The following is a 27,829-nucleotide window of genomic DNA, read 5'->3' on the forward strand; positions in this document are numbered from 1 at the left end:
ACTTGGGTGTTTTCCCTACGCAATTCGATCCCTCTGACCACCAAGCATGTACCCAAAATATGTGTAGTAAAGGCATCCCTGAGAACAAAAGAGATATCATGTGATTAGTTTCTGTCTGTGAATCCAGTCTGAGCAGTTGAGAACTGGAGCTGCTTTGTTGACACCAAAAAGAGTCATTTAAGACTGCGGTGAATGTGAAACATGAACACCTGCTTTTAAACTGACAGAGGTCACAAGGTGTTTTGAGGAAATGGCATCTATGGGTTTTAACATTGATACGAAACTGTTAGTCAGTAAAGTTTGGTGTATTCACAGAAAACATGCCCTGCTCATGTGTAGAGCTTTATTGGACACAGTCATTTTAAAGATATGGGGAACAAGATGTGCTGGAGAGTTATGAACCACAATCCCCAGTGATGTTGTCTTCAAATAACTGAACTAAAGACTCAATCATTTTATAAAGTGTATCAGCATATTGTCTCAGTTGTTTGTTTGTTTTTGTATATAACTTTTTTATTTGAAGTATAAATACATGGCATATGCAATTAATATAACATAGAACACAATGGAGCACACAATGTCAACAATTATAGAAGATAAATACAGACAAGATAAATATAAAAATAAATAAAATAATAGTTAAGGGGCTTTCAATCATTCTAAGTTATCAATAAAGCTCTTTTTCTTCTCCATATACATCAGAGATTGTTTTTTGTATCATGAGGAAGTCCTACCATGTTTCCTTTGCCGGTTGTTTGTGTGTGTAAATGTTCCCCTGTGGAGAAATGAAAGAGAGAAAGAGAAAAACAGCCTCTGCAGCTCTTCATCCTCGCACCAGCCCGGTGCTGACGGGCGTCACGGTCCGAGTTCAGTCCGCGGTCGGTGCAGCAGCGGCGGGCACGGCGGAGTGGAGCGGCCGCCAGTGTTCCTGTGGAGGCAGATGGAGAGACGTAGTTCTTTGTAGCAGTGGAGGGGGAGTGGAGCAATCTGATTCTTATGAACTCTGCTCCTCCCCTCGCTGCGGCTGCGCACTTCCATTTTTCACTTTTTTTCAGTTTCTCACTCCTACTCTGGCTTCCGGACGCCTCGAACAGACCGCTGCCGCCGAATTTAAAGAGACAGGCGATAGTTATTTTAAAAACGACCAACGCCAACCATTGTCCCCGCCGCTCGTTCCCCTGCACTTCTCGCCTCGACTCGCTCCAATTCGACGGCGATGTTGGCTCCGAGTCGCGGCGAGTAGCAGCTCGTCTGTCATCCCCCTCCACCGCGCTCCGTCCGTCCTTCCCCCTGCGCCGCCGAGGAGCCGACACTGTCCAGCCAGGCAAAGTAGAGGGCTGCTCGCTGGCTGGCAGGCGGGCAGGCAGCCTGGCTCCCCGACCCAGAGGAAGGTTTGTCGGCTAGCCAACAACTGGAGGTAACAACAGCGGGAGCTTCCCTCTCAAGTTGTGGTCGCGGCTCCGGAGCCTCCCCGTCGCCGGGATAATGGCGAAGCTTCAGGCGCACAGCACCGCGAAGCAAATAAACCAAATTCAAGACAAGCCTTACGTGGTGACACAAAAGCAAGTGCAGCAGCAGCAGCAGCAGCAGCAGCACTTCCAGAAGCTGAAGGTAAGAAGACAAGCGGACACGACACGGGGGAAAAGTCCCCTCGGAGTCACAACCATTTTGTCGGTCGGATCGCTGCGTTGGATGTGAGGCTTTTTCTCCCTCGGCGCAGAGAGTAGTGAAAGGAACGGCTGGCTAGCTCCGTTAGCTCGCTGGCCTGTTAAAAGTAATTCATCGCCAAACAGCCCAAACACTGGGGTTTGGGGTGAAATGTGGAGGCTAATGGAGGATCTTAGAGTGACCGTGGAGCGGCACAGTTAGCGGGGGTTTCGTATTTACGATGTCAGTAACAGCCGCTGTGAGCAAACGCTAACTCAAACCCTGCTTGTGGGAAGTTCCTCCTTGTTCGTCTTTTTTTCTCTCTCCCTCAGCCACCCTGAACAAAGTGGGGGACGTCAGGCAGGCTAGCGAAGAACGGCTACTTCACTTCACTAGCAGCTTCTTTTGTTGTCGCACTGTTTGAATACGGTCGTTTTCAGTCATTTCACTGCAAAGTCAGACGCCAGCTGCGACTGACCGTATTGTGTAAACGTATATGTGGCGAGGTGTTGCAAGTGTTGGTGGAGTTATTATCGCCAGTTGGCTAACGTTAGCTTCAGCCCCTGTGTGGATGTGGATTATTTCTGAACAACGCTTCGTGTCGTTTGTCGTGAGCTGAACCCAGCGAAGCAGGTTGTGACTAAAGAAAACATGGTCCCGCGAACAAAAGCAGCCCGACGTCTTCTTGTGTTCATCCGTTTTATTTATTTATCCAGCGGCGGCAGGAGTACAGCTTGTACGGCTAACTAGTGCATTTGTAAACCAAGCACTCCAGCTGACAATGGACAAAGCAAACATCGCCTGTTTATATAACTTCACGCACAAAATGTCCACTCGTGGCGATCAAATATATCGTTTTGTGTACATGCACCGCTTGAAGTGTGATGGCAGCGGTTCCTCGTATGTGCTCTGTTAGTGTAGGTGTAGTACAGACATGGGGACAGACCATTGTCCTGTGACACATGTTTAACCATCTGATTGCTCTATCTCTGGAAGTTGCTACTTCATCAACTCCAGACGAGGCTGATCACACTTTGTGCTGCATTGACAGGGTTCACACACACACACACACACACCCTGGAAAACCTGGACATTCAGACAGTATCGTGGTAGTAATCTGGAGTTCGATTAAAATGTCCAAATATTGACATCTGAGTGGCTCCTTTTCTGGAATTTCCGGAATTTTATTTGAAAAAACAAATGATTTGCAAGCAGAATTTTAGAAATAAGTTCTAACTTCCTACTCAGTTACAGAGGAGACTGTTTACTCTGTGCTGCATTGACAGGGTTCTCACACACATCCTGGAAAACCTAGACATTTAGAGAGTACTTTTCCAGGCATGGAAATGAGCTGGAATTGGATTGAAATCCTATGAAATAATCCTTTTAATTTAGGTTTTATTTTAGTCCCTTACATGGACCACCTACGTGAACTTGCAAATCTTATTATTTAACTAGCTCAACCAAAACCATAACACCACATGTTTGATTTACATAATGACATAATCTATAATGTTAACTAGCCGGTAGCAAGTTTAAAGTCAGCCTTCTGAATTCCTGTTTACATTCTCACAACTGATTTGAAGGTGGATTTGTGTGAACTGTCTGGAAAGGTCCTGGAAAACGGTTTTGTTAAAGCAGAGGGAGCCCTGACTAATGATCTCTTGTTTTTTCCCCACTCTCTGTAGGTCGAAGATGCCTTGTCATATCTGGACCAAGTTAAAATTCGGTTTGCGAATGACCCCGGCATATACAACAAGTTTCTCGACATCATGAAAGAATTCAAGTCGCAGAGGTATTTATGCAAACAAAGAACATACAAGTTTAATATACAGCGAGGCATGTGAAAACAGCTCACCCACTATCAGTCCCAAGAGTGCCAGAAGTTATTCAGTTTTTAGTTTTACATTTTTAATGAGATGGCTCATGAGACGTTGATGGTGGAGCTTGCATGTAGAATTTGATTAGTTTTCAAAACATTAGTACCCGGGGATTAACCACACGTTTTAGAGCTTTTATCAATAAGTAAGAAATGGCGGATAGCTTCCTGCTGTAATTAGGCAATCGTTTGTATTATCTTGAAATGTAAAATGTGTGGGATGACAGAATTTATAATTAGTGACTCAACTGTGCTCCTTACTACGCTGCAAGTCTCATTGATTAAGAGCTCGTTGTCGTTCTGAAGCACATGTGAGAGGAAGCTAATCTTTATTTGCCTCTGGTAACTACTCTATTTCTAAAATGTCCTTTTCTCTCTTTTCTCTTGAATAGCATTGACACACCAGGTGTGATAAACCGTGTGTCACAGCTCTTCCATGGACACCCAGACTTAGTGTTGGGCTTCAATGCCTTCCTCCCACCAGGGTATCGGATAGAGGTCCCCAAGAATGGGATGGCTTTCCTCCAGTCTCCGTTCTCTACACAGGTGAGACTCTCACCTCACAGTTGATGTTGATAAATTCTCACAGTTCGTGCTTTATTTATGTTATAACTTATACAAATTACAACAGGCCCATCACAACAAATGTATGTGTGCTGAAAAATCAACAGAGCTTTTAAATTCCTGAGAGGAAACAGGTACCTCTTTTTTCTACTCAGAAGAACTGATATTGCTGTGATGAAGGCTTCACACCAAAACAAAGCAGCTAATCTGTCAGTTTTCAGAAATGATCAAGACTAGAGGAGATTCTTTGACTTTTGTTTAACCATAGGAGTTCCTCCCTGTCCCTGAATTTGAATGAAGCAACAAATGATATGCAACCAAATTTGAGGTTTTAGTTAAGATTCCAACGTTTGAAACGATCAGAAATATGCCATGCTGAGTTGAGTCTAATACAAAGATTGATAAGGTGCTCAGATATTTGTTTCAGTGCAGAGTCAGCCTTAGCTTAGTTTTTATATTTTGTTTGTATTGTTTAAGCAAGGTGTTGTGAGTTTTTGTTTTTTAAACCCTTCCAAGCCCGAGAGTAAACTACCCGAGCCAAGCATTCTGTTTTTGAGCCTGATGCAGTTTAAGTAAGGTTCTCTGAGCTTATAGTATACAAAATCATTTTATAACTTGAAGCTTCTCAATAAGAAATTAAAGGGAAATGATCCCTCCCTGTTTATTTTCAATAACACCATATTTACTGACGGCCATTTTGTCTGAGTGTGTAATTTGTGCAGTGTATAGGGCCACAATGCCACATTTTATATATATGGAAAAGATGAAACTCATATTTTCATTCTGTTTCACCTCAAAGAATTTGTAGTTTTATCATTGGGTTTTAGGAGAGTTGCAAAAATTACAGATTAGATTCTTATAATATAGAGTGATTTAGGACACACCCACTGAAACAGTAGTGTGCCAAATTTTAACAACCATCTGTGTTTCCATTTACTTTCAAGTTTTCGTCTCTAAATCTTAACTGAGGTAAACAATGTTAAGCCTTACTTAATGCCCTTCTTATTATATAGCTCAACATACTCTGTCTGTCTTTCATTGGTGCAGGTATCCCCAGGCCAGCAGGGGAAGAGTCTCACCACCCCTGCAGTGCCCGCAACCTCAGGTAGTGCCTCTGCCGCCAACGTTGAAGCTGGACCCGCCCAAACCAGCGAAGTCAAGGCTGCCTCATCAGAGTCCCTACCCTCTTCAACCTCAGCAGGACCCACAGAGCCCTCTAGCAGACTCTCTCTTCCCCTGACAAGCAGAGAGAGTCAGAATCAGGCCACCACCTCATCTGTGTCCCCACCCGCCTCAGAGACAAGCCCCGTAGAGTTTGACAGTGCCATCAGCTACGTAAACAAGATTAAAAATCGCTTTCTAGATCACCCAGAGATCTACAGAGCCTTCCTCGAGATTCTTCATACATATCAGGTACTTCAGAGGGAAAAGGTGGTGACTTGCATAGTTTTTTTTAGATGTAAAGTAATTTTCAGTTAAAAAAGCTGTAGTTTTTCTTACTTTTCAGTCCCACTCCACTTCATTATTGTAGGTTTCGAGAAAACATAAAAATTTCTACAACAGTCTAGACTTGAAGGACAATGAAAGAATACTAACCTGTCTCCGATGTTTTTTTTGTTTTTAAATAAGGTTAATTTCTCACCTGATCACATTTCCCCCCCTTACTGCTCTTTAGAAGGAACAGCTGGAGGTGAAGGAAAGTCGAGGCAGCCGAGGCAGCAGCGGAATGACAGAAGATGAGGTGTTTTCTAAAGTCGCCAGTCTCTTTAAGGGACAAGAAGACCTGCTGGCGGAGTTTGGACAATTCCTGCCTGACGCCAAGAGATCACTGGTCAGTAAAGCAGCACAAGACATACAGTTAATGTTCTGCTTTCAAAACGGATGAGAAAAAGAACAGAAGGGACATAACCAATACGTTCTGATGTGTTGTTGTCATTGTGTTTTCCCCTTTCAGTTTTTTTAACAAATTTCACAATTACTGCTATTTTGTATTTGTGCTACTATTCAGAAATGTATTTAATAGTAAGTGCTGTGTTAAACAAGTATTTCTTAATTTAGAAAAAGGACGCTTAAAATTCATGGACAAAGTGTCACGGATCAGCCTGAAGTAGAACTGAAATCATTAATTGAGTCAATTGAATGACAGACCATTAATTAGGTTAACTGTTTTGATTTTTGTTTTGTTTCAGACATAATTCAAGCAAACGTGTTGCCAATGTTTGTTTCTTTACCATTTCCAGATACTTTATACATCAAATTATTTTTGGGGAAACAATACAAAACAATGTAAATTGCAGCCCTAGTCTATAGAAGTATTATTAATAGATTTCACAACTTGTGTGTTTGTGCCTCCTCTCCTGTAGTTCACAGGGAGCTCACTGACAGGGGGGAAAGAGCAGCTGAAAAGGCCGGAGGAAGATGACGCGATAACCAAACAGAACAAAAAGAGGCCCAGACCCATCCTACTGCAGCACATGTCCCCACTGCTGAAGGTAAATCCCCCATTTAGAATACCTGCCCCGGGCAATGCGCCAGTGCACATATACATGTCCTTGAAGTCAAAAAGGTTCAGCAACCCTCTATATCATCGTCTATCATCCCAAAGGCTTCAACCACAATAACTTTGATAAGTGATGTGTAAATGTGAAAATTATTAAGTTTTTGTTTTCTTTTTCATGTAGAAAAAAATGAAGTATTCCTGTACCAAAGATCAGTCCTTTGCTTCGGTCGGCAAGCACGGAGTTTTAAGAGAATTCTCCTTCTTTGATAAGGTGAGGCATCGTTTTCCTTTTTCATACTGTACTTTTGACCCCCTGCTGCTGTACTTCCTTTTCCCTTCTGTCGGTCTTTACACATTTCCTTAAATCCTCTAATTTCTTTGTCATCCCACCCATCATTCAGGTTCGTCGCCTGTTTAAAAGCCAGGAAGTGTACGAGAACTTCCTGCGCTGCATCGCCTTGTTTAACCAGGAAGTAGTTTCGGGAGCAGAGCTGCTTCAGCTAGTTACTCCTTTCCTGGGGTGAGTGGATGAAAAAATGACAGAGATGGATAAATGTATGAAATGATTGAGTAAAATGAGAAAAGTGGATGCACAAATGAATAAGTAAAGTAGCTGCAGATAGCCTGACAAATGCTAATGCTAATGTCTGGTTTTGTGTTGACGTTCAGGGCCATTTAAGAATTTGCGAGGTTATATCAAAGAGCACTGATTCAAGTCCAATTAAATATAAATGACGTCGCATTCAAATTTAGCAGTCTTTTTCTGAAGGGAAGTTCTTGCTCTTTGGTCAGCTGCTCTTCTTCTCATTTATCTGTCAATTATGATTTCATCTCCTTCCAGGAAGTTTCCTGAACTGTACACACAGTTCAAGTCATTTCTCGGGGACAAAGAGCTCTCTCATGCTGTGTCAGGGCTGTCGGATCGCTACATGGAGGGGGGAGGGGGCAGGGAGGTGGATTATGCCTCCTGCAAGCGCCTGGGTTCTAGCTATAGAGCACTGCCCAAGACCTACCAGCAACCTAAGTGCAGCGGGCGCACTGCACTGTGCAAGGAGGTACGCCCACATACATTTTACTAAGAGTTATCACTAGATCAGTGCTTTGCTCAAAGGTTCCCTCTGCAAGTGTCTGAGAAACATTTTTTGTATATATTCAGTGTTTTTTTGTATCCTTAAAGCCTAACAAACATGATAGTTTGAAACAAACATAGTTTACGTCCATGTTTTCAACTTCATTGCCATTATCACCACTTATCAACCTGGATCTGCAAAAAAAATTAATAACTTCTTGAGAGGCACATTTCCCATACTTCTACCAAATTTCATGGAAATCTGTTCAATAGTTTTTGCATTATCCTGCTGACAAACAAACAAATGTACAAGAGTGAAAACATAGCCACCTTCGCAGAGGTAACAACACAAGGACCGAGTCATAAAGAGATTTCCCTGTGGTCAAAAACATCACAGGTTATGATAGAATGGTCTTTTATCATGAAATATCTTCCTGTAGAAAAGTTTTCCCATTGATAATAATTCATCAATATATGCATTTATTATAGGTGTTAAATGATACCTGGGTGTCCTTCCCCTCCTGGTCTGAGGACTCCACCTTCGTCAGCTCGAAGAAAACTCCTTATGAGGAGCAGTTGCATCGCTGCGAGGATGAAAGATTTGAGGTACATGCCTTGATTTAAACTTCACAAATACACGTTTTTATCTTTTTGCGACTGTGTGTTTTTAAAGAAAGAGATGAGTTTTAACACATAAAGCACATACTGTCATTTAAAAACGTTATGTCTGTAATTCTCCATTTCTAGTTGGATGTGGTTCTGGAGACTAACTTGGCCACTATCCGGGTGTTAGAGAGTGTCCAGAAGAAGCTGTCCCGCCTTTCACCAGAGGACCAGGAACGATTCAGATTAGACGACTGCCTGGGCGGCACCTCTGAGGTCATCCAGCGTCGCGCTGTGTATCGTATCTATGGCGATAAAGCCCCCGAGATCATTGAGGGACTGAAGAGGAGTCCTGCCACTGCTGTGCCTGTGGTGCTCAAGAGGTTAAGGCAGTCTTTTTCTCTTTGGTTTCGACTTTGTCAAATTTCCTCCTGGTTTAACATTTAATGGGAAAAAAAACGTTAAGGCCAAACTCCTTATGTCTATTGTAGACCTGACACTGTCTCCTATTTCACACCTTTTTTGCATTCAAATTATGTTGATTAGACACAGTGGTAAAATGTTCTTTCTATTCATCAACACTGAATGTAGAAATTCTGGGTGTAGGTTTGCAGTTAAAAACATTTACATTACCAGCAGGGGGATTTAACTAAGTGACATTACGATGTACCTGTAAATGTTTTTGAAAAAATAAGATGCTTCTATCAACCAGCAGTGGTCTTTAGAGGTCCTGCCTCAAAAGATTAACCATATAGCAAAAGTTTATAAAAAGTGGGCTGTGTATTCAAACCAGGCACCTGGAAGTGCACTTGCATACATTAACATGACATATTCATGAACATGACTATCTACAATAAAGTGGTCGTTCTCTACAGGTTGAAAGCCAAGGAAGAGGAATGGAGAGAGGCCCAACAGGGTTTCAATAAGATATGGAGGGAGCAGTACGAGAAGGCCTACCTGAAGTCCCTCGACCACCAAGGAGTCAACTTCAAACAGAATGACATGAAGGCCCTGCGGTCAAAGAGTCTTCTCAATGAGATTGAGAGCGTCTATGATGAGGTAAAATCTCTCTTTGTTTCTGCTGGTTTAGCACTGGGGCCTCCATAATATGAAAAGATAATGAGGTTTGCAGTGTCATGACCTTCCTGTATAATTAATATGCCTGCTTGTATCATACTAGAGGTTTGACACAATAAGAAATGTAATCTTTCTCTATATATTAAGTATTTTAAGTGTCAGTAACTTAAACCCCCCTGAAGTACGATACCTTCACATTTTGAGAGAATGCATTCAAACACAGCTGACTAAACAAAAGCCAAATTTGAAAGAATTGACCTCATTCTGGTGTTCAGTGATGTGTGATGAATGGGAAAAGCTGACACCCAGTATTCATCTGAGCAAATGAATGTGATCTCTTCTTTTCTGGTTTCCTTTTTATTGTTTAAACCTTGACATTGGAATTGACATAACAATCCCAACCCTGGATTTAATCACAAGAATTGATCAGACCCATACAAATTATCATCTATTTCATATCAACCAATTATACTCAATCTTCTGATGAGTTTTTGTGTGATATAATTTAAAGCTACAGAGCGAGCATTTATTTTCACATTTCCTTTTAAAAACATTTTTGTTAATCTTCATTTTCTATTTACAGCTCTGACTGTCGCAGTGTGTCCTCCCAAATTCATCTTTGTGGTTTCTTTTTTTCTGTGTATCAGCGTCAGGAGCAGAGCACAGAAGAAGGTGGCATCGGCCAGCAGGGACGTAACGGCTCTGGTTCTGCCTCATCCAGTGAGCCTCACATGGTGTTCACGTATGAGGACAAACAGATCCTGGAGGACGCCGCCTCACTTATCATCTACCACGTCAAACGGCAGCCCACCATCCACAAAGACGACAAGGATCACATAAAGCGCATCATCCAGCACTTTGTCCCCGACCTGTTCTTCTCTCGCCGCGGTGAGCTCAGTGATACTGAAGATTGGACAGATGAGGAGGCTGAGCCTGAGGATGGAGGCGAGGGAGGTGAGGGTGGAGAGGGAGGCGAGGGAGGAGAGAGAGGGGAGAGAGGGGAGAGAGGGGAGAGAGCGGAGAGAGGGGAGAGAGGAGAGAGAGGGGAGAGAGGAGAGAGAGGAGAGAGAGGGGAGAGAGGGGAGAGAGGAGAGAGAGGGGAAAGAGGAGAAAGAGGAGGTGCAGGTAGATCAGCAGCAGTCCCAGCAGTCGCAGCAGCAGTAGTAGGAGGAGGAGGAGGAGGAAATGGTAATCCTAACAATGCATCAGGAGCTGCAGCAGCCACAGGTAGTCAGTCTCAACCCCTACCTGCCCAGCCTCAGACACAACCCCAGCAGCAGCTCAATGGCGAGTCCAGGCGAAGGCGCTGCAGCCCGTCCCAAACTGCGGAACCAGAGGCCTCCACCACCTCCATCAGCATGAGTCAGGCTGCAGGGACCGCCACATCCACCCCTGTATCTACTCCTATGGAGATGGGTTCTGGTGTAGCCGGGGAGAAGGTGGACCTTCGCGACCCTGAAGCAGAGCACCAGAAGGAGCTGGACGGTGTCTACAACCTTTTTTTCGTCAACAACAACTGGTATTTCTTCTTGCGGCTGCACCAGACTCTGTGTTCGCGGCTGCTGCGAGTTTACCGACAGGCTGAGCGGCAGCTGCTGGAGCACCGAGCTGAGCAGAGCAGAGAGAGGCTGCTGATGGCGGAGGGACGGAGGGAAAAAGCATGTGACCTCGCCATGGAGCTCCGCCTCAAACCGCCCAGTAAGTTCAGACACTGGTTTTTTGAAATGTTATAACTGTTAAACTTAAGTTGGATCAAAATTGGACTCAATGGGATAAATAACCTCAGAGTAGTGGTTTGTTATTTTAGATAGCTGCTTTAATTGGTTTTAATTAATAAGTAGTGACTAAGAAAGCTCAATCAAATCAAGCCTTTCCTGGTGTCAGTTCACATAACTAATACCAGGATTCATGATGTTCAAAGTCATAATACATGATCCCATATTATGAGGGCGACAGCTTGTTTGAAAATATTACAGATCTGTAGAGAAGCAGCTGCGAATCTATTCTTGAAACAGCTCAATGTTTGTTTTTTATGGTGTCTAGGTCGTTCAAGACATAGAACATTGATTTATATACTGTGTAAAGCCTGATCCATTTCGGAAGATTTCAGGTACAATTTAGGTTTCGTCCAACCAAAAACATTTAATAACGATAATACAAGACAAAGAAAACCAAATTCTTACATTTGAGAACCTGGAACCACGAAATGCTGATTTTTGTTTTTAGCTTGAAGCATTATTTGCAAAAGATTACTTGGAAAGATTATTCAATCATTAGAAGAGTTGCAGATTGATTTTCTTTGGATTGAGTAATTGGTGAATTTTTGCAGTTCTCCTGCAGACATCAGGCAACAGTCTGAATTAGTTAACTTCCCATCAAAACCGCTTGAAATGCCTTTTAGTACTAATGCTACAAAAAAGCATAGTTTGTCCAAAACATGTCGGAGCGCTGCTGCGACAACAGATCAACTCTTTAAAACTGCTCATGTCATCACTACATTACACACATTGTGATCACATGCATTTAACTGATGTGACATCTCCTTCCTTCTGCAGGTGAAGTGGAGTTGGAGGAGTATTACCCAGCCTTCCTGGACATGGTGCGCAGTCTGCTGGATGGAAACCTGGACTCCACACAGTACGAAGACACGCTGAGAGAGATGTTCACTATCCACGCCTACATCGGCTTCACCATCGACAAGGTCATCCACAACATTATTCGACAGGTAAGAAAAATTGTTTTTTTTTTTTCAAGGTTGTCTCCTTCCACATTTCTCTGCTGCTGCTTTCTCTAACTCTCCACCGTGTCATTCTTCAGCTGCAGCACCTGGTGAGCGACGAGGTTTGTCTGCAGGTGGTGGATCTTTACTTGGCTGAGAGGAAGCGGGGGGCAGCAGGGGGGAACCTCTCCTCTCAGTGTGTCAGAGCTGCTTGGGAGACAAGCTACCAGTGGAAAGCTGAGAGAGTCATGGCTGAGGAGAACTGCTTCAAGGTGAGCATAAATGAATGAAGTGCTGGACCATATATTCGGCTCTGGCATTTTGAAACATTACTATATATATTTACCAGTGGAGATATAGAGTGGGCACACATCCAGTCATTACAGAGGATAGCTTGCTCATATTTCTCACAATGCTAAATGAACGACAAAAGCAAAGCACATCACTAATGGCTGTTTTTGTGATGGAGTGTTTCAGGAATAATGATCATGATTGTAAAAATAGAGCTGCTTTACTAAAGGTGAATCATTTTCAATAGTTTCAGTTCAGATCTCGTCCTCTTCATTTTTCTCAAGCTGTTCAGTGTTTTTCAGCATATGGTTGCCGCAGTAGTTGGTGTTACCGCTGTTAGACAGTGTTCAGGAATATACAGGTTATATAACTTTCCCAACGACCGAGTCGCTAATTACATAAATAAATATTTAGTCTGACGCTGTAGTTGTAATGTGAAAGTGAAAGAGTCACATCACAGAGTAACAGAGTCTCATCACATTTCTACATTTTAACAACTAAAAATGAACCCTGGTTTTATTCTCTGCTGGGGAGTTTATTTCAATTGATTTACTGACGTTCCTGTGTCTCATCATCAGGTGATGTTTATCCAAAACAAGGGTCATGTGACGATGACCATTGAGCTGCTGGACACTGAGGAGGCCCAGGCTGACGACCCGTTAGATGTGCAGGTAAACACTCGTTTACAAGCCGTGCAAACTCTTGTTTTTCTGACAGGCAGCATGAAATGAATAATCTAATTTAAGTTGAACTAAACTTTTTAAACTTGGTGGAACTTGCTCTCTTCCTCTCTCAGTGCCTGTCGAGCTACATGGAGCAGTTTGTAGGAACAGAGTCTAGTCTGTGCTCTCAGGCAGAGGGCTACTTCTTCAAGCCTGTATTTTTGCCCAGGTATGACACTTCATTTCTATAGACGTTTAGACCACATCAAACCAATCCTCTGTTTTATTTGTACTGTCTCACAGTTGCCTATCATTACATTGTGTCTGAATAAATTAGCTGAACTTCTGACCAAACTATTCATACACTTGCCACAGATCTTATTGGGCTTCTTCTGTTTCCTTATTGTTTTTTCTCACTTGAAACACTTATATAATATAATATTCATACAGTCTTCAAAGCACTGTCACTTTTTGCTCACTTTGCAATCTCAGTGTAGAAACACACTACTTCCTCACACTGCTTCTCAGATGCTTTGGTGTTGTTTGCTAAAGTCTTACATTTTTGTTGCTTTACTTACAGGTAAAAAAAAAAAAAAGCATGCCATAGGTCAGGTTTATAGTGAGCGCCCTCTGCTGGATCCTTAGGCATACTACCTCAGTCTGTCTGATGTACTTCTACACTGGTTTGAATTGTAACTGGTCATCACAGTTTCAATTTAATCTTTCCCACTACGTTAGAATGAATGAAATGATGAAATAGCCATAAACCGTAATACTTAGTAATGAACCTTTGCAAGAGGTCTTTTGCAGGATATTATTTTCCTGTGCACCTGTGTCAGACAGAACATCATTTCATGAAAGCACCTCAAATCATCAGTGTAATCAACTTAAGTTTTTCTACAAAAACCAATATGTTCAAATATAAAAGAAATTGTGAAATAAAGTGCAGGGATTTTATCAGGATTGCGAGTTAAATTATTTAGATATTCTAATATTATTTATGATATTCTAACAACTGCTTTAAAAAAGCCATCTGCTTTAGCACCACTTTCATGATATTCTAGTTCAAACAAAAGTTTCGAGATGAGATAAATGTCTCTAATGTTTCTGTTCTCGTAGGAACCTGCGGCGTTTCCGTCGCTGGCAGGTGCGGCAGGTGGAGGCGATGCGCTGCAGGAGAGAGTGGCACCGCCAGCTGGGCGTGGAAAACGCCGGGAGTTTGGACTGTCGCTTTAAACTCAACACTCACAAGATGGTGTTTGTCATGAACTCTGAGGATTACATGTACCGCAGAGGAGCGCTGGTCAAGGCCAGGAAGGTAGCGTGGCGTCAGTGTTTTCATTTCATACATTTCAGTTTGTAATGTGAATCTGAGTGAAGTCTGGCTTGTGCATTTCCTCCTTGTTTGGGGTCTCATAGAAGATGCTTTTTATTTCCTCTGTCTATACAGTCGCAGCACAGAGTGGCAGCGACCCAGCACGACCGCTTCGACAAGTGGCACCAGGGCTGGCTGGCCAATCACGTGACTGCCTCGGCTGAACGCTCAGTGCAGAACTGGCTGATGGGTGAGGAGGAGGAGGACATGATCCCCTGCAAGACCACCTGCCTGTCGACCGAGGTGAAAGGGCAAACGGTCAACAGATACCAAGTTCATTACAGCAGTAGCAAAGCCCCGGCCTCACCTTAGAGGCCTGCTTAGAGTTGGACGTGCAGTACACTCACACACATACACACATACATACACACATACAGGTAAATGCATGGACTTACAGGACATTTATACACTAAACACAGACATGAACAGCTGCATTCACACTTCTCCACAACATGTTCACTCACTCACTTCCACTCATGGATGAAGAAACTATCAGAAAAACAGAGTGAATGAGTGAGAGGAGAGGTAACGTGGAGAAATGGACCAACACACAGACGCAGTGCAGTAATAATCAGTGGGAGTAAACTCGGCCCCGATGGACGGGCCGAGACGGACACGACAGCACAAACGGAGATCGTCTTTCCTCATCCTTCTGACTTCTCTGGTGGCACACAGCAGCAGCAGTTGATAGGACTGATGGACAGGGACGGTTGATCAGGTGAGAAGTTCTGAGTTCTGAGATCATGACATTTGTTTCAGAAATGTGAATGTCTGTTTTTGTTTTTTTTCCCTTTTTTTAAGTCAAGTGTAGTTTTTAGCTTCTAAAGCCAGAGAGCCTTCTGCTTGTTGGTTGATTTATGCGTGTTTATATGGAGAGATAACGGTAAACGTGTGTATGTATGTGTATCCTGCTCTTCATTTTGTCTGTTTGTATGCCCAGTACAGGCTCTACAACTCCAGTAATTGCATTATTACTGTATGTGCATATATATACAACAGGGATCCTGTATTTTTATATATGCATCTACGCGAGTCGATCGATACATCTGAAGATCATGTGGTTCTTTACAGTGTGTGCTGTCGGCCAACTCTTGATGTTTGCAGTCTGTTTCTTTTTGGTATCTTTTATTTTTCCCTTTTTTGTGTTGTAGAGATACAAGTTATCACCAGGGTAACAAGGAGTCCTTAAAAATAATTGGTTTAATATTGATGAAGCAGTCAAATTATGTATCATATTCATGATTTCACCAAATGTTTACTTTGCATCGTCTTTTTTTTTTTGCATACTGACATTGAAAATAAAAGCAAAATATCAGTGTTAAAATAGAATGTATAACATTTATCCTGTATCAGTTATCATAAAATAAACAACCTAGTTGTGACCTTCTTAGATGTCGACTGGCAGGTTGTTTGCTCATGAAGACTCAGAGTGACGCAGCTCCCTGATTTGACTCATTGATTTTACAGTGCGTTAATAACATATGGAGTCCATCTGATGGCTGCATGTTAAACTAGAGTTTTTAAAATGATCAAAATTAAATCAAAATATTTCTAACATAATCTCTAAACATTAAATAAGGGTGGAGACTATTGGTCAATGGACACAAAATGTATCAATAACTGTTTTTCCTAGAAAAACGTGCAGATATATTGCTGGCTCCAGCTCCTTCAAGTCAGGATTGTTGCTATTCTTTGTTGTGTTTTAATGTAACCTCAGATTTTTCACAATTTCCAAACAATCTTGAAAATATTGACTTGTTGCTGTTTGCAGGACATAAACTTCATAAAAGTAGTAGTAAAAGTTATAAGGGTGTTGTGCCTGGTTTAATTGCAGTTCCAGTTTTTCTTAAATTAACTCACTCATTAAGTCCATCAGTAGCTTCTGATCTATCAGTAGCACCTGATCTTCAGCACATGGAGTCTTCCCACATGTCAAGTACTTTTTGTCCACATTGGTAAAAAAAAAAAGATTTAAAGTTATGTAAACAAATACAGTCTACTGAAGAAGCTCATGTGCAACAACTGAAAGCCCTAGAACTGCCACTTATTTGCCCCTCTGCTGATTGTTATTTAACTGCTGTTTCCATACTCCAAGGTGCTTTTCTTCTGAAGTGGAAGAGACTGTTGGGATTTAGCGTTGGAAGATGAGGGTTTGTGGATGGTGATAAGTTCCAGTTTGCTGTGCTCTGCTTTGATTTTGTTGGTGTCTCCTCTTTGCCAAGAAATGAGATTTTCAGGCTTCTCAGGATGATTCATTTAACCTGGTTGGCACAGTGAAGATAACAGCGTCAGACTCAGTCTGCCCACCAGAAATGAGGGAGAAAAAAACATTGAATCTCTAAACACTGTCTCTGCTTTTGGACGAGGTCCTAAACCTCAAGGCCTAAATCACACCACCACCTGCAATACTGCTTTTCCTCACCAGGCTGTTTGTCTATGAGTCTGCCTGTTAGTCATACATGCACATTATGTCTGAGTGTGAACATGGTTCCTTCCTCTTAACAAAACAATTCAAGGAATTCTACCTCCACTACGGAGGCGATGTTTTCCTCAGCGTTTGTTTGTTAGATAGCAGGATTACGCAAAAAATCCTGAAATGATTTCTGTGAAACTCGGTGGAAGGATGTGATATGGTTCAGGAAAGAACCCATCACACTTTGGTATGTTTGTCAACATGTCCATTGATTTCTCTGAGAATAATTCATGGATCACGTTGAAAGAATCGGGCAGACTGATATTTTATAGTGTATGCAATTTAGAGCAAATCCAAATAGAAAACCTGGATCTTGTGCTTATATAAAGGGGCTGCTCATGTAACAGATATATACATTTGTGCTAATCAGTGTGCGTCTTTATCCACAGAGGTGCATCAAAAAGGGAAGATGCAGCAAAGCATCTCGTGTGACATAGCAGATATAACCAGGCTTCCTGGAGAGTGAATTAAACCACAGGTCAGAGGAGGCCGCAGCAGATTAAAAAGTAAAAAACAACACTAAAAGAGAAGAAAAGAGTCGAGAGGCAGAGCGAGTTTTAAAAATAATTGTGGTTTATAAAACCCAGATATGACAGGATCACCAAAGTGTTTACAGAAATACAAATACCATCAGGAAAACCATCATTGAACAGTGTTTCACACTCGACATGTACAAACTACCATGTAAAAGGGACTCGGGGAGGATGGTTCAGACTGAAAGACGTTTTCCTTTCTTTAGGTCTCTTGAAATCACATTTAGCCACAATGTTTTTTCTTCTATCTTCTTTTTTTTTTTCTTCTATTTTTTTAAAGTGGAACATCCATCTACCAAACTACAGGTACTATCACGTTCAGCTAGATTAGAGCCAGGGCACAAACATCGAGAGGGGAGGCAGAGGAGAGGGAGGGAGGTTGCACACATATCGAGCACTTTAACATCATGGGAGTTTCAGCAAGCAGTAGAAACTAAACTGAGCCGCTATGGAAGAATGGGATGTCAGGGTTTATCAAGATCATCTCATGGAAAAAAACTGTACAAAATAAGCCTGTTTTTTTTTTTATATATTCGTCTGTCGGATCCACAAACTGTAAAAATGTTTGAGGAGCATCTTGAACTGCTTCCAGCGAGCAAATAAAGTTCCTGTTCTGTTTATGAGAACGGGATGAGAAGCTTGAGCAGATCTGGGATCAGTTTAACGGTATCTTGTAATGAGTGTGGTGTGGGTCCTCGCTCCTGCTCCCTAACTCAAAGTGCTTCTGTCTGCAGGGAGGCTCACAACAACAGACGCAACGTCCACATAGTTATAGTTTCATGCACATTCACAGATGTACAAACAGGATTACAGCTGCAGGACACGGGGATATAACCCCCAACCCCTGACGACGATGACGCCTCGAAATAAGAAGGAATCACCGATAAATACAACCAATCACGTTCTCCATTTCTATGGATCTTCTTTTTTTCCCTCTTAGTTTAATACAAACACTTTCGACAGATTTACACATGAAAGAGTGCAGGGTCGACAAAACGCTCCTCGTCACCTAGAAAATACTGCTTGTCTCAGAGCAAACATGGCAACATACGAAACCGATCATTGTCAGAGGGGCTGCAATGATCGATACTATACACATCATGTCGAATAAATTAAGATCTATGTACAATGTAAAACAAAAAGCAGCATGCAAGCAAGACAACAGAGCCTTTTTACAAAAACTACCTGCTGTAGTGTTGTGCTCTCCGACACGAGAGAGAGGGCCGGTGTGTGTGTGTGTGTGTGTGTCACGTACGTCATGTACAGTTATGTGTCCAGTGTGTTTGAATAGACAGGGAAGCTACCCATCTACGTTTTAACAGGTACAGCAATTCACTTTCCAGGTTTCCAGTTCACATTAAGCTCATCACGCACAAAACTGAGTCTTTAAGCTGCTGCGGGAACAAACAAAAACAGAAGTGGGAGAAACAGGAACGTTTCTGCTTCACATTTGTAGCTTTCTGTGATTTGTTTCATGAGCAATGGTGACTCAGTGCAGCCACAGGGAGGAACAGCAGAGCAGAGAGTGCAGCGAGGAGAGAGAGTGAGACACATGAACCAGCACTGAAGCTACAGAGACGTGTCTCTAAAAGTCAGGGGGCCTTTGAACATCAGCACGTTTTTAAAAAGATGAAGCAACAGCTCTGCAAACGAAGGCTGCCGGCTCAGGGATGAGATGAGGGTCGAACAGTGGCACGTTTTCCTGGTTGTCTGTGTCAAATTCAAACTTGAAATTATTGTTTAAAGAGTGCTAAAATTAACGACCAACATTAGAGTTGAACAAATCCGGTGACGCAGAATGTGGTGAAAAATCACACCTAGGTCCCTGATTCAGGAGCTCAAACCCACACAAGAGCTGTGAGACGTGTCAGGGTTTCCACATATTTACTGGATATACTGTAAGGGCCCTCGATGAGCTTATGCAGTGTTGCCAGTTCTGACTTCCACCAAGGAGCCTTATCATCAAAAAATGTACTTTAATTGTCATTTCAGATGTTTGATGATTTCTTACTCGTAGAATAAAAATAGGCAAACACATTGAAATATAAAGCCAAACTATCAATTTGGGGAAATCCACTGAAACTGTACAAAAGTGGGTAGAAACTGTTCAATCTGGCAACACTGAGCGTTTTCTTCCTATAGGGCCTATGATCACTATTCTACACAAACATTGACAGTAATACTAGTAATCACCTCCAGCAAGGTCACGTTTTCATCTGCGTTTGTTAGTTTGCATGAAATTTTGAGTCTTTTTACATTTTAGTTGATTTCTCGGAGGATAATTCATGGATCTTGATGAAAGAAATCAGTCATGCTGATATTTTTGTGTGTGATAACCGTGGTTTTATTGGGGGACTGTTGGACCTTGGCGGAGGTATGCTTCCTACCGAGTGCAATTCTATTTCTACTCATATTACTGGGAGCACCTACAAAACAGAGACTACCTGCTAATACAGCCCAATAACACATGCACTTTAAGAGAATAAGAGAAAAACACTCCAATCTTTTAAATAAGCTTTCGGGCCACTCAGACAGGTTGGATATAAAAAGCCGCAGACACATTCATTAAAAACAAAGCTTTGGTAATTAATGCAGAGAATCTCAATGCACATACAACAGACGGTAGCTAACAGGGCACTTTGAGGTGACCTGAAACCATAACTGTGACGACTCACGAGTCATTTTTGCTCTAATTGGAGGTTGGGCATAAAATCGAGGACGGAAAACGAGCTTATTAAAATTTTGGCACAAGTATAACCAAGAAAAAACATTTCCAAATGTTATAAAATACATTAACAATCATTGTGTGGATCATTAAACTAGTCTCACTAGTATAAACAACACATGTAGAAGTACTGAACAATTGTAATAGAGTAATAACATACATCAAATATATTAAATATATTACAAAGCAACATCACAGACTAGAAATGTTTGAGTCAAAACATCCCTTTTGTGTACAAGTAGTTTTTTTTTTTTCATGCTCTGTGTATTAAAACGCACTTTTCCTGCAAGTGCCTCTGCAAGGACTGTGATTGAACACTGACGTTATTACAGCTCGGCAAAGAAAAAGAAGAAAGAAGATGGATATAAAAAGAATCAACAAGTGGAAACCAGTTGATTTGTTTTTTGATATGCTGCGATGTGTGAAGAGTCCTTCCTCGGGTTTCTACTGATTCATGTTAAGTCTTTCAGTCGGCTTTGTCTTCTCCCTGTTGATCCTAGTGGAGTTAGAAAGACGTGTAAACAGTCGTGTGTAGCCTCATGTGTACAGATTCTCCTTTTTAAATCCAGGAAAGAAAACAATCGAGGATAATCTAAAGAAACAACAACAACAGACTAAAAAGTCCATTAAAAAAGAAGAGAATAATCTCAGGGCAGTGTGGTCTGTGTTACTAGTTACGTGCATGATGTCTGTCCACCTGTCTGTCTGTCTGTCTGTCTGTCTGTCTGTCTACTCTCGACTGTAGCAATACTACTCTGTGTTTGTGCTTCAGCAGGTTTATATATATATGTGTGTGTGTGTGTGTGTGTGTGTGTGTTTCTACATTACAGTGTGTTCCTATACTTATAAAGACCAAATGTACTCACAAACAAGTAGAGATGAGGTAAATTCAGACTGAGAGTCCTGATTTAAAGGTTTGAGCTGGGGGGGACGGGGTCACTACACATAGAGAGAACTATAAGGGAGGAGGGCTGAGGTTGGATGTTAGTGAATGAGGTCCGTATAAGTATACTATGTCTGAGTGTGTGTGTGTGTGTGGTTGTGTGTGTGATGACGTTGTGGACTCAGCTGAAGGCCTCATCATCCGTGTCTTCGATTAGCACCTTCGTGTCCTTTTTTGATCTAGAAAAAAAGAAGGATTCAAACATTTTAATATGATCTGCAACATTTTGTTAATTTCAAATTATTATTTTAACAATTTTCAAAATTCGAGATCCTGAATAATAGATGTGATTGATTTCATATTTTGTAAAGTCAAACATTCGGTCCCTTTCTTGATAAAAGGACAATGAATAATCCAGGAGTTCATTCTGATGTTTTGCATTTATATAAAGATAATAATACTCTCAAGAAACACATAAAGTACCACAAAAAATAAAGTACATGATAGTATAGATGTGGCACTTTTCTTTAAACTGAGACACAGAAGAGAAATATAAACCTCTTCCAGGTCCCTGTTCTATTCATAAGATCACATTTATTTTGTCTTCAGTTATTTATAAATGGACCATCTTTATTTAGTTTAGCAAGCGAAAATAGAAATGTTTGAGTTGAATCAATTGTCAGTGTTTTTCCTTACTGTGAGGAGGACAGTAGGGGGCGTCGGAGTGACAGGCTGTAGGACCTCTTCCAGGTCTTCTTGCCCGAGCGGTTCCGGACGCCGTCCTCGCTGTCCATCATCTGCTCCAGCAACGTCTGGTCGTCAGCGTTGAGCGGCGCCACTGAGATGTCCCTCACCGCACGGAACTCACCACAGTTATTCAGGTGCTCGTTCTCCAGACGGAAGAAGTTCCACACAAAACGCCTGCAGAGGGGCAACAAGGGGGTTGGGGAGGTTGTATTAGAAGAGAGAGGCTGACCTGAAGCTACAGCAGCAAACCTCTAGAGAAACATGTCCATCATCTGTAAACATCTTGACGGACAGGAATCTTTGAGCATTTCAAGTTGGTGAAATGAAGTGAGGTTGTACAGCTCTCGTCCTGTAGAGCACCTCATGAGGGTCAGTGTGTTTGGGATAAAGAGTAAGTCTGACACTCACCTGAAGACCTCGAGAGGAGCGAGCACGGTGGCTATGATGTCGCCCACAGAGTGGATCTTTGTCGTTGTGGTCAGAGAGATCTGGATCGTCCAGGCAAAACGTAGGATCACGTCCTCGATAATGGCACAGTAGTAGTAGGCCTGAGGGGGGAGAGGGGACTTAGTTTAGATGACCCTGTGTGTGTGTGTGTGTGTGTGAGAGTGTGTGTCTCAGACTCTCTCACCTTATGGGGGTAAACGATTTCTTCTCTGAGGAAGGTGTTTTCTCCGGCTCCACGGTCGAACAGACCCCAGTCCATCCTCAGATCCCAGATCAGTGTGTAGAGGGAGCTGATGGTGGAGAAGACGATGAGCAGATAGAAGAACATGTCGGCATCCGTGTGTCCTTGTTCTGAAAATACACACAAACACAAACACAACTGAGGTCATGTGACATGCATTCATTCATCTGTTTTCTTTGATTCAGATCCAAATATGTTTTCATGCAGTTTTCACATCTGGAATAAAACTAAATATCTGTGTTTTTAAAATGAAGCTTTAGAGAATCCGGAGCCTCGCTGAAGTAAAGTCAATGCAACTTTTCCACTGTCACCACTAGAGGGAGCTCTCCTGTCAAGAATACACTAGCTGTGACTTATTGAATTAGCAGTGGGCAAATGTTACATTAAGAATTTAATCCCACTAATATCATAACAGTTTCCATCAAACACACGTTCACTATATAACATTACACATATGTTGTAGCTTATTCACTTAGTGAGCTGCACCTGGAAGCTGACCTTTAGAGACTCATCTGCAGCAACACAACCTGTAACAGTGGTTTCACTTCCTGGCATTTTAAAGGGAATCTATTCAAAGACTACTACCTGTAGTGTTCCTGTTTCTGTGTGTGTGGTTTTAATGTAGTTTTATCTGATGCTATAAAAATAAAAGATTGGTTGAGTGTGTCCCTCCCTCTGGCAGACTGTGGCTCTCAGTGGTGTCATTGACACAAGATGGCAGCTTTCGCATCTGGGATATTATAGCTTCACAGTGGTAATCGTCTTTGATCCAACCTCATGTGTGTTTCTTTGGAGATAATGCAAATATAACCTGTGTACATTGTGCTGTGTGTATATCTGTGTTTTTTTATTGATTGATTAATTGTATCGTCTCTGTCAGAAATGATCAACAGCCTAAAACCTGAAGAGATAAAAATCCTCACACAGAACATGATATGATAACCAGTAAATTGACCAATCTGTGCAGAATGAATTTTTTCATTCAGCATTTGAACCAGTTCTGTTCTGTGAAAGCACATGAAAATAATATGACTCAGGAAATGTTAATGATTCAAAGGTCAGAACCATAAGTATATGTTTTGTTCTTGTAAACTCTTTTTTACTGGATCATTACTTCTCTAATTTCTTCCTCCAATGAACAATTGCAGTTTCCAGTGTCTTTGAAGAGCAACTAACGGGAAGATTCATTCCAGGCTGTCTGGTTTCCCGACAGGGTGACTTCTGCTTTCAGCTTCATTAGACTCTTCAATATAACATCCTGTTTGCCTCCTCACCTCATCATTTACATTTGTTTAATGCACTGCATAATGTCAGCGTGTGTAAGAAGCTGTGGTCAGCAGCGTCTGTGTGTTCACGCAGGATCACTGATGGATTTACTTGTTCCATCAGCTCTATAAATCAGCAGCCAGTGGCCCCACACAGCGTCTGAGACAGATACAGACAAGCAGCCACAAGACAGAGACCCGGCTCGCTGACTGTTTTTCATAGTCACAGCTTTTCCCTGCTCCCAGCCAACGAGACGCTGGGGGAGCAGAGCGTGGGACGTTTCTATCAGAGAATTACTGCTGCTGCTCTGTTCACTGCTGCATCCATTGTGCCGTTTGCGTCTTCTCCGGCTGAGCTATGGGATGGAAGGAGTCCCCACGGCCACACTAAGATTCCCCAGCTGTAGATTAAACTCACTCCTGGACAATAGAGTCTTCTCACTGGAAAACATCCACTGATGTGATTCTCTGCTCGTAAAGAGTTGAAGTATTTAACCCTTCAGTTGCTGAGAAGGTTGATGTTTCTTTCCCACCAGGCTGGTTAACCACTGAGGCGTATAGAGGTTAAACATGGGGAGATGGACATTGATTGGATGCTCAGTAGAGAGAACACTGGTCACTGGCTCCTGTCACACACACTTGATCGCTGTTGGCTGTCTCACACAGACACACAGACAGTTGTTGTCCTCAGGAACCCAAGAGGTTAAACACTATTAAAGACAGAGCACTTCAGCAGTCTGCTTTAATGCAACAGGCCCAGTTCCCATTGATGGAAACAAGTTTACAACGACAACGATCAGTTCCTGCTTTTAGAGTCATTTCTCGTCTGGTGGCAACTAAATCAGTCAACAAGAAGAATTCTGCACAAGGAGAACACCCAGCTGTAGACAGTAGTGGAAAGTACTATTAATCGGGTACAGCATTTCTGTACAGTATTAAGGTAATTGTACATGTTCTGCCGCTATATACTCATAACATTTCATCTGCCTGTGCTTGTTTGTTAGTTAGCAGGATTAACTGCTTGAAACTTTGTGGAGGTGTGGGAACTGGCCCAAGAAAATAACCCATTACATTTTCGGAGCAGATCTGAAATCAGGACCTTTTTTTTTTTTCATTTTTGTTTCCTTTCGGAACACCCACAACTGCAGACACGAAGCAAGACACCAAGTTAGAGATATACATATTATGTTATTATGAGAAGTGTCAGCATTTTCTTTGGTTCATTATGAAACCGTGGCAGGACAAATTAGATTATAGGGGCGCAACAGTCCAGATAATTAATGGGAATTGAGTTTAGCATTTACTCAATCACATTTATCTACAATGTGCAGTTACTGGTTAATTTTTACTTAAAGATTTTATATAATAAAAACACAACATGCTGTTAAAATACGTGATATACAATTTAGGCTCATATTACTATATCTACTCATTAAATCAGTTGTACACACATTAATGTCCAGCCACTATCTGTCAGCATTCTTTTGTGGTGTTTTATAAACTGGCATTGCTAACAATGGCTAACCTGGCAACAGCAGACTCCAGCCCCCCCACCTCAAAATAAACAACACTTCAGACATGTATTGTCAAATCAGGAGTGACGTCATCCTCAGCTCAGACCTCTGAGGTGAATGAAACGCAGCAGATCTGCTGCAGCAGGAGTCTGTTTGGGCTGAGCAGAGGTGAAGTGGAGTTCAAGCAGGCAGAAGAAGATTTGAGTCAGAGCGGCGTCTTTTATCTTCACTGGCAAACGTGTGGGCTCAGCTCAGGGTGTGTGTGTGTGTGTGTGTGTGTGTGTGTGTGTGTGTGTCGCAATTCCTCTCCTGATAATGACCGAGGGGTCAGTACATGAAATGAAGTTATAAAAGCTGTCAGCTCCAGGCTCATCTCTATTCCAGCAGAGTCCAGCAAACATGTGTTCAGACCCTGGGCCGGTAATTACTCTCTCCTCTCCTCTCCTCTCCTCTCCTCTCCTCTCCCCATCCCTTTCCTGCTAACCGCAACCCTAACCCTAATTGCAACCCTAACCCTAATCACAACCCTAACTCTAATTGCAACCCTAACCCATATTCACCATAGGGTGAATAACTCTGCTCTGCTTGCTCGAAACGTGCTGAAATTCGGTGTGGGTGCGTGGCTGTCTCCCCTTTATTATTCGTGAAATGCCCAAGTCTCTACGACTTTCAGAAAAAAGGTTATTTTCTCCCCCTCTGTGCTCCATCAGCTCTGAATTTGCTGATCACAACAGATTCATTTCCTTCGCTCACCACCACAGTCGACCTCTCATACCATAAGGACTTAGTTCCTCTTTGGTCTGATCTATTGTAGCTGGAGTTTTTAAAACTGATGTCACAGATCTCTGCACTGACTTGAGAGACATCTCTGCATTTTTCCTTTTAGACCCCTGATCTTGTCTCTGCATGTTCATACATTTCCCCTTCAAACAACTTCTTTCTATCTATCACATGCTCATGCTATTCTCGCCCGTGCAATATCCTGTTCTCCTGTCTTAGTCTGTCCGTGAGATAAATCCCACGGGCTTGAATCAGCATTAGGCCTCGAACTAAAACAGCAATAAGTCTCAAGCTAGCGTACATAAAGCTAAGCCAGTATTGATCCTGAATAAAGCATGCTTTACTGTTCTAAGGCCTCACACTGTATCTTACAGGGCTTGAGGTTTTCTGTTTGAGCCAGGAAATCCTCCTTCTCCTCTTCCTCTCTAGCTACAAGCCTCTGAGCGTGAGCTGAGATTTACAGTTTCATGACAAAGTTCGATCAGTTATTCACAGCACTGAACTCAACTTCCCTCTGAGGGGAGAAATCTGCTGCAGTGGCTGCAACAAAGCAAAAATGATTCAACCTCAAACCCCAGATTGGCAGAGAAAAAAGTGTGAACCCACACACACCAGAGAGGAGAGTGTAGCTCGTAATTTCACAGATTTAGATCTGTGAATGGAAGCACGGGACACTGAATACCATGCAGTGTTCTACGGGGAAGCTCGTGATTTATCTGGTTGCATTTATGGTTTGGAGTGTTCCGTGTTCCCGGAGCTAAAAGTGGGCATTTCCAGGAACGAGTGAGGCGGCCAGGCGATGAGGTCGCACAGCATCAGCCATCAGCGCTGTGATTGGGTTAGCAATGAAGGTGACACATCCACACACGCTGGGAGCACCGCCAGATACTCACTGAATCTGCAGGCACCTTTTACAGCTGAACCCGGGGAGAACATGACACCGACCCGACCGTCTACTCTGGCAGATGCTGGGAATTGCAGGGACGACTAGGCATCATCTGTCATGTGCACACCCAGACTAAAGAGAGTATCGGTGGTGCAGGCTTTTTATTCCACAGCGCAAACGTCAGCCAGTGGACCGAAGCATTACGTCTCTGGGTTGTCAGTCTGTCCCATTCTAATGAAAATTATATTTCACGAACAGCTTGAAGGGGATTTTGTTAAATTTGGTCCAAATGTTCAGTTGGAGTAAAAAATGAACTGATTAAAATTGGGTGGTCAAAGATCAAGGTCACTTTGACTTTCCAAAGCCATTTTTTTGCCTGTGAACACGGTAACTCAAGAACACCTAGAGGCCATTTCGTCAAATTTTGTCCAAATGTTCACTGAAAAAGGGACTGATTTGATTTTGATCATCAAAGGTCAAAGGTCAAGGTCTTTTCTTCAAATATAATTTACCGAGAACCCCCATAAAGAATTTCATTACATCTGGACTCAAGAACAACCTGGTTGGAATTTTGAGTTCAAAGGTCGAGGTCACTGTGACCACAAAACCTTTTTACCTTGTGAATGTGTTATTTTTAGAATCCTTTTAAATTTGACAGAAATATTCACTCAGACTCAAAGATGGATTGATTTGATTTCAGTGGTCAAAGGTAAGATTCATGAGGACATTATATGAATATGGGAAAAAATTGTGGTACTTGTACTTTTGATAATTGTATTTTGTCCTCTCATGGTTTGGAGGCTGTTTAAGCATCATTTCCATTAATGGAGGATATTCTGACATCAGTAACTGTATTAAATCCTCAAATGCTTTCAAATTGACCAAAAAAAGAATTTCTGCTTCAAATACCTCCACAACAGGAAATTTCCTCGACTGTCCATTCATAATC

The 27,829-nt window shown here is 42.2% G+C and overlaps 2 protein-coding genes across 2 annotated transcripts in view; one reads left to right on the plus strand and one right to left on the minus strand.

The window, feature by feature from the left end:
• The first annotated feature begins 1,052 nt into the window (after positions 1-1,052).
• sin3b (SIN3 transcription regulator family member B) lies at positions 1,053-15,773 on the plus strand. Its single transcript, XM_020080937.2, has 19 exons — positions 1,053-1,611; positions 3,336-3,442; positions 3,919-4,072; positions 5,138-5,503; positions 5,766-5,921; positions 6,454-6,582; positions 6,772-6,861; positions 6,992-7,110; positions 7,432-7,645; positions 8,149-8,265; positions 8,407-8,645; positions 9,138-9,321; positions 9,987-11,037; positions 11,895-12,064; positions 12,157-12,330; positions 12,928-13,020; positions 13,146-13,240; positions 14,131-14,329; positions 14,462-15,773. Exons 1-19 carry the CDS (start codon positions 1,486-1,488, stop codon positions 14,696-14,698), a joined length of 4,020 nt encoding a protein of 1,339 aa, XP_019936496.2. The 5' UTR covers positions 1,053-1,485; the 3' UTR covers positions 14,699-15,773.
• Positions 15,774-17,411: 1,638 nt separating this feature from the next.
• xpr1a (xenotropic and polytropic retrovirus receptor 1a) overlaps positions 17,412-27,829 on the minus strand; it is a 66,706-nt gene continuing 56,288 nt past the window's right edge. Inside the window, exons 12-15 of the mRNA XM_020080465.2 lie at positions 22,379-22,545; positions 22,156-22,295; positions 21,697-21,921; positions 17,412-21,239 (exon numbers count right to left, since the gene is read on the minus strand). Of these exons, the coding sequence (XP_019936024.1) occupies positions 21,182-21,239; positions 21,697-21,921; positions 22,156-22,295; positions 22,379-22,545 (590 nt within the window). The 3' untranslated portion in view covers positions 17,412-21,181. The remainder of the gene's footprint in view (positions 21,240-21,696; positions 21,922-22,155; positions 22,296-22,378; positions 22,546-27,829) is intronic.

Source organism: Paralichthys olivaceus, chromosome 3 (genome assembly GCF_024713975.1).
Source record: "Paralichthys olivaceus isolate ysfri-2021 chromosome 3, ASM2471397v2, whole genome shotgun sequence".
In the NCBI taxonomy this organism is placed as follows: Eukaryota; Metazoa; Chordata; class Actinopteri; order Pleuronectiformes; family Paralichthyidae; genus Paralichthys; species Paralichthys olivaceus.

Coding starts and splice junctions, on each gene's coding strand:
- sin3b (XM_020080937.2), top strand. CDS start 1,486: ATGGCGAAGCTTCAGGCGCACAGCACCGCGAAGCAAATAAACCAAATT. Junction 7,111..7,431: donor CTAGTTACTCCTTTCCTGGG/GTGAGTGGATGA, acceptor ATCTCCTTCCAG/GAAGTTTCCTGAACTGTACA. Junction 8,646..9,137: donor GTGCCTGTGGTGCTCAAGAG/GTTAAGGCAGTC, acceptor CGTTCTCTACAG/GTTGAAAGCCAAGGAAGAGG.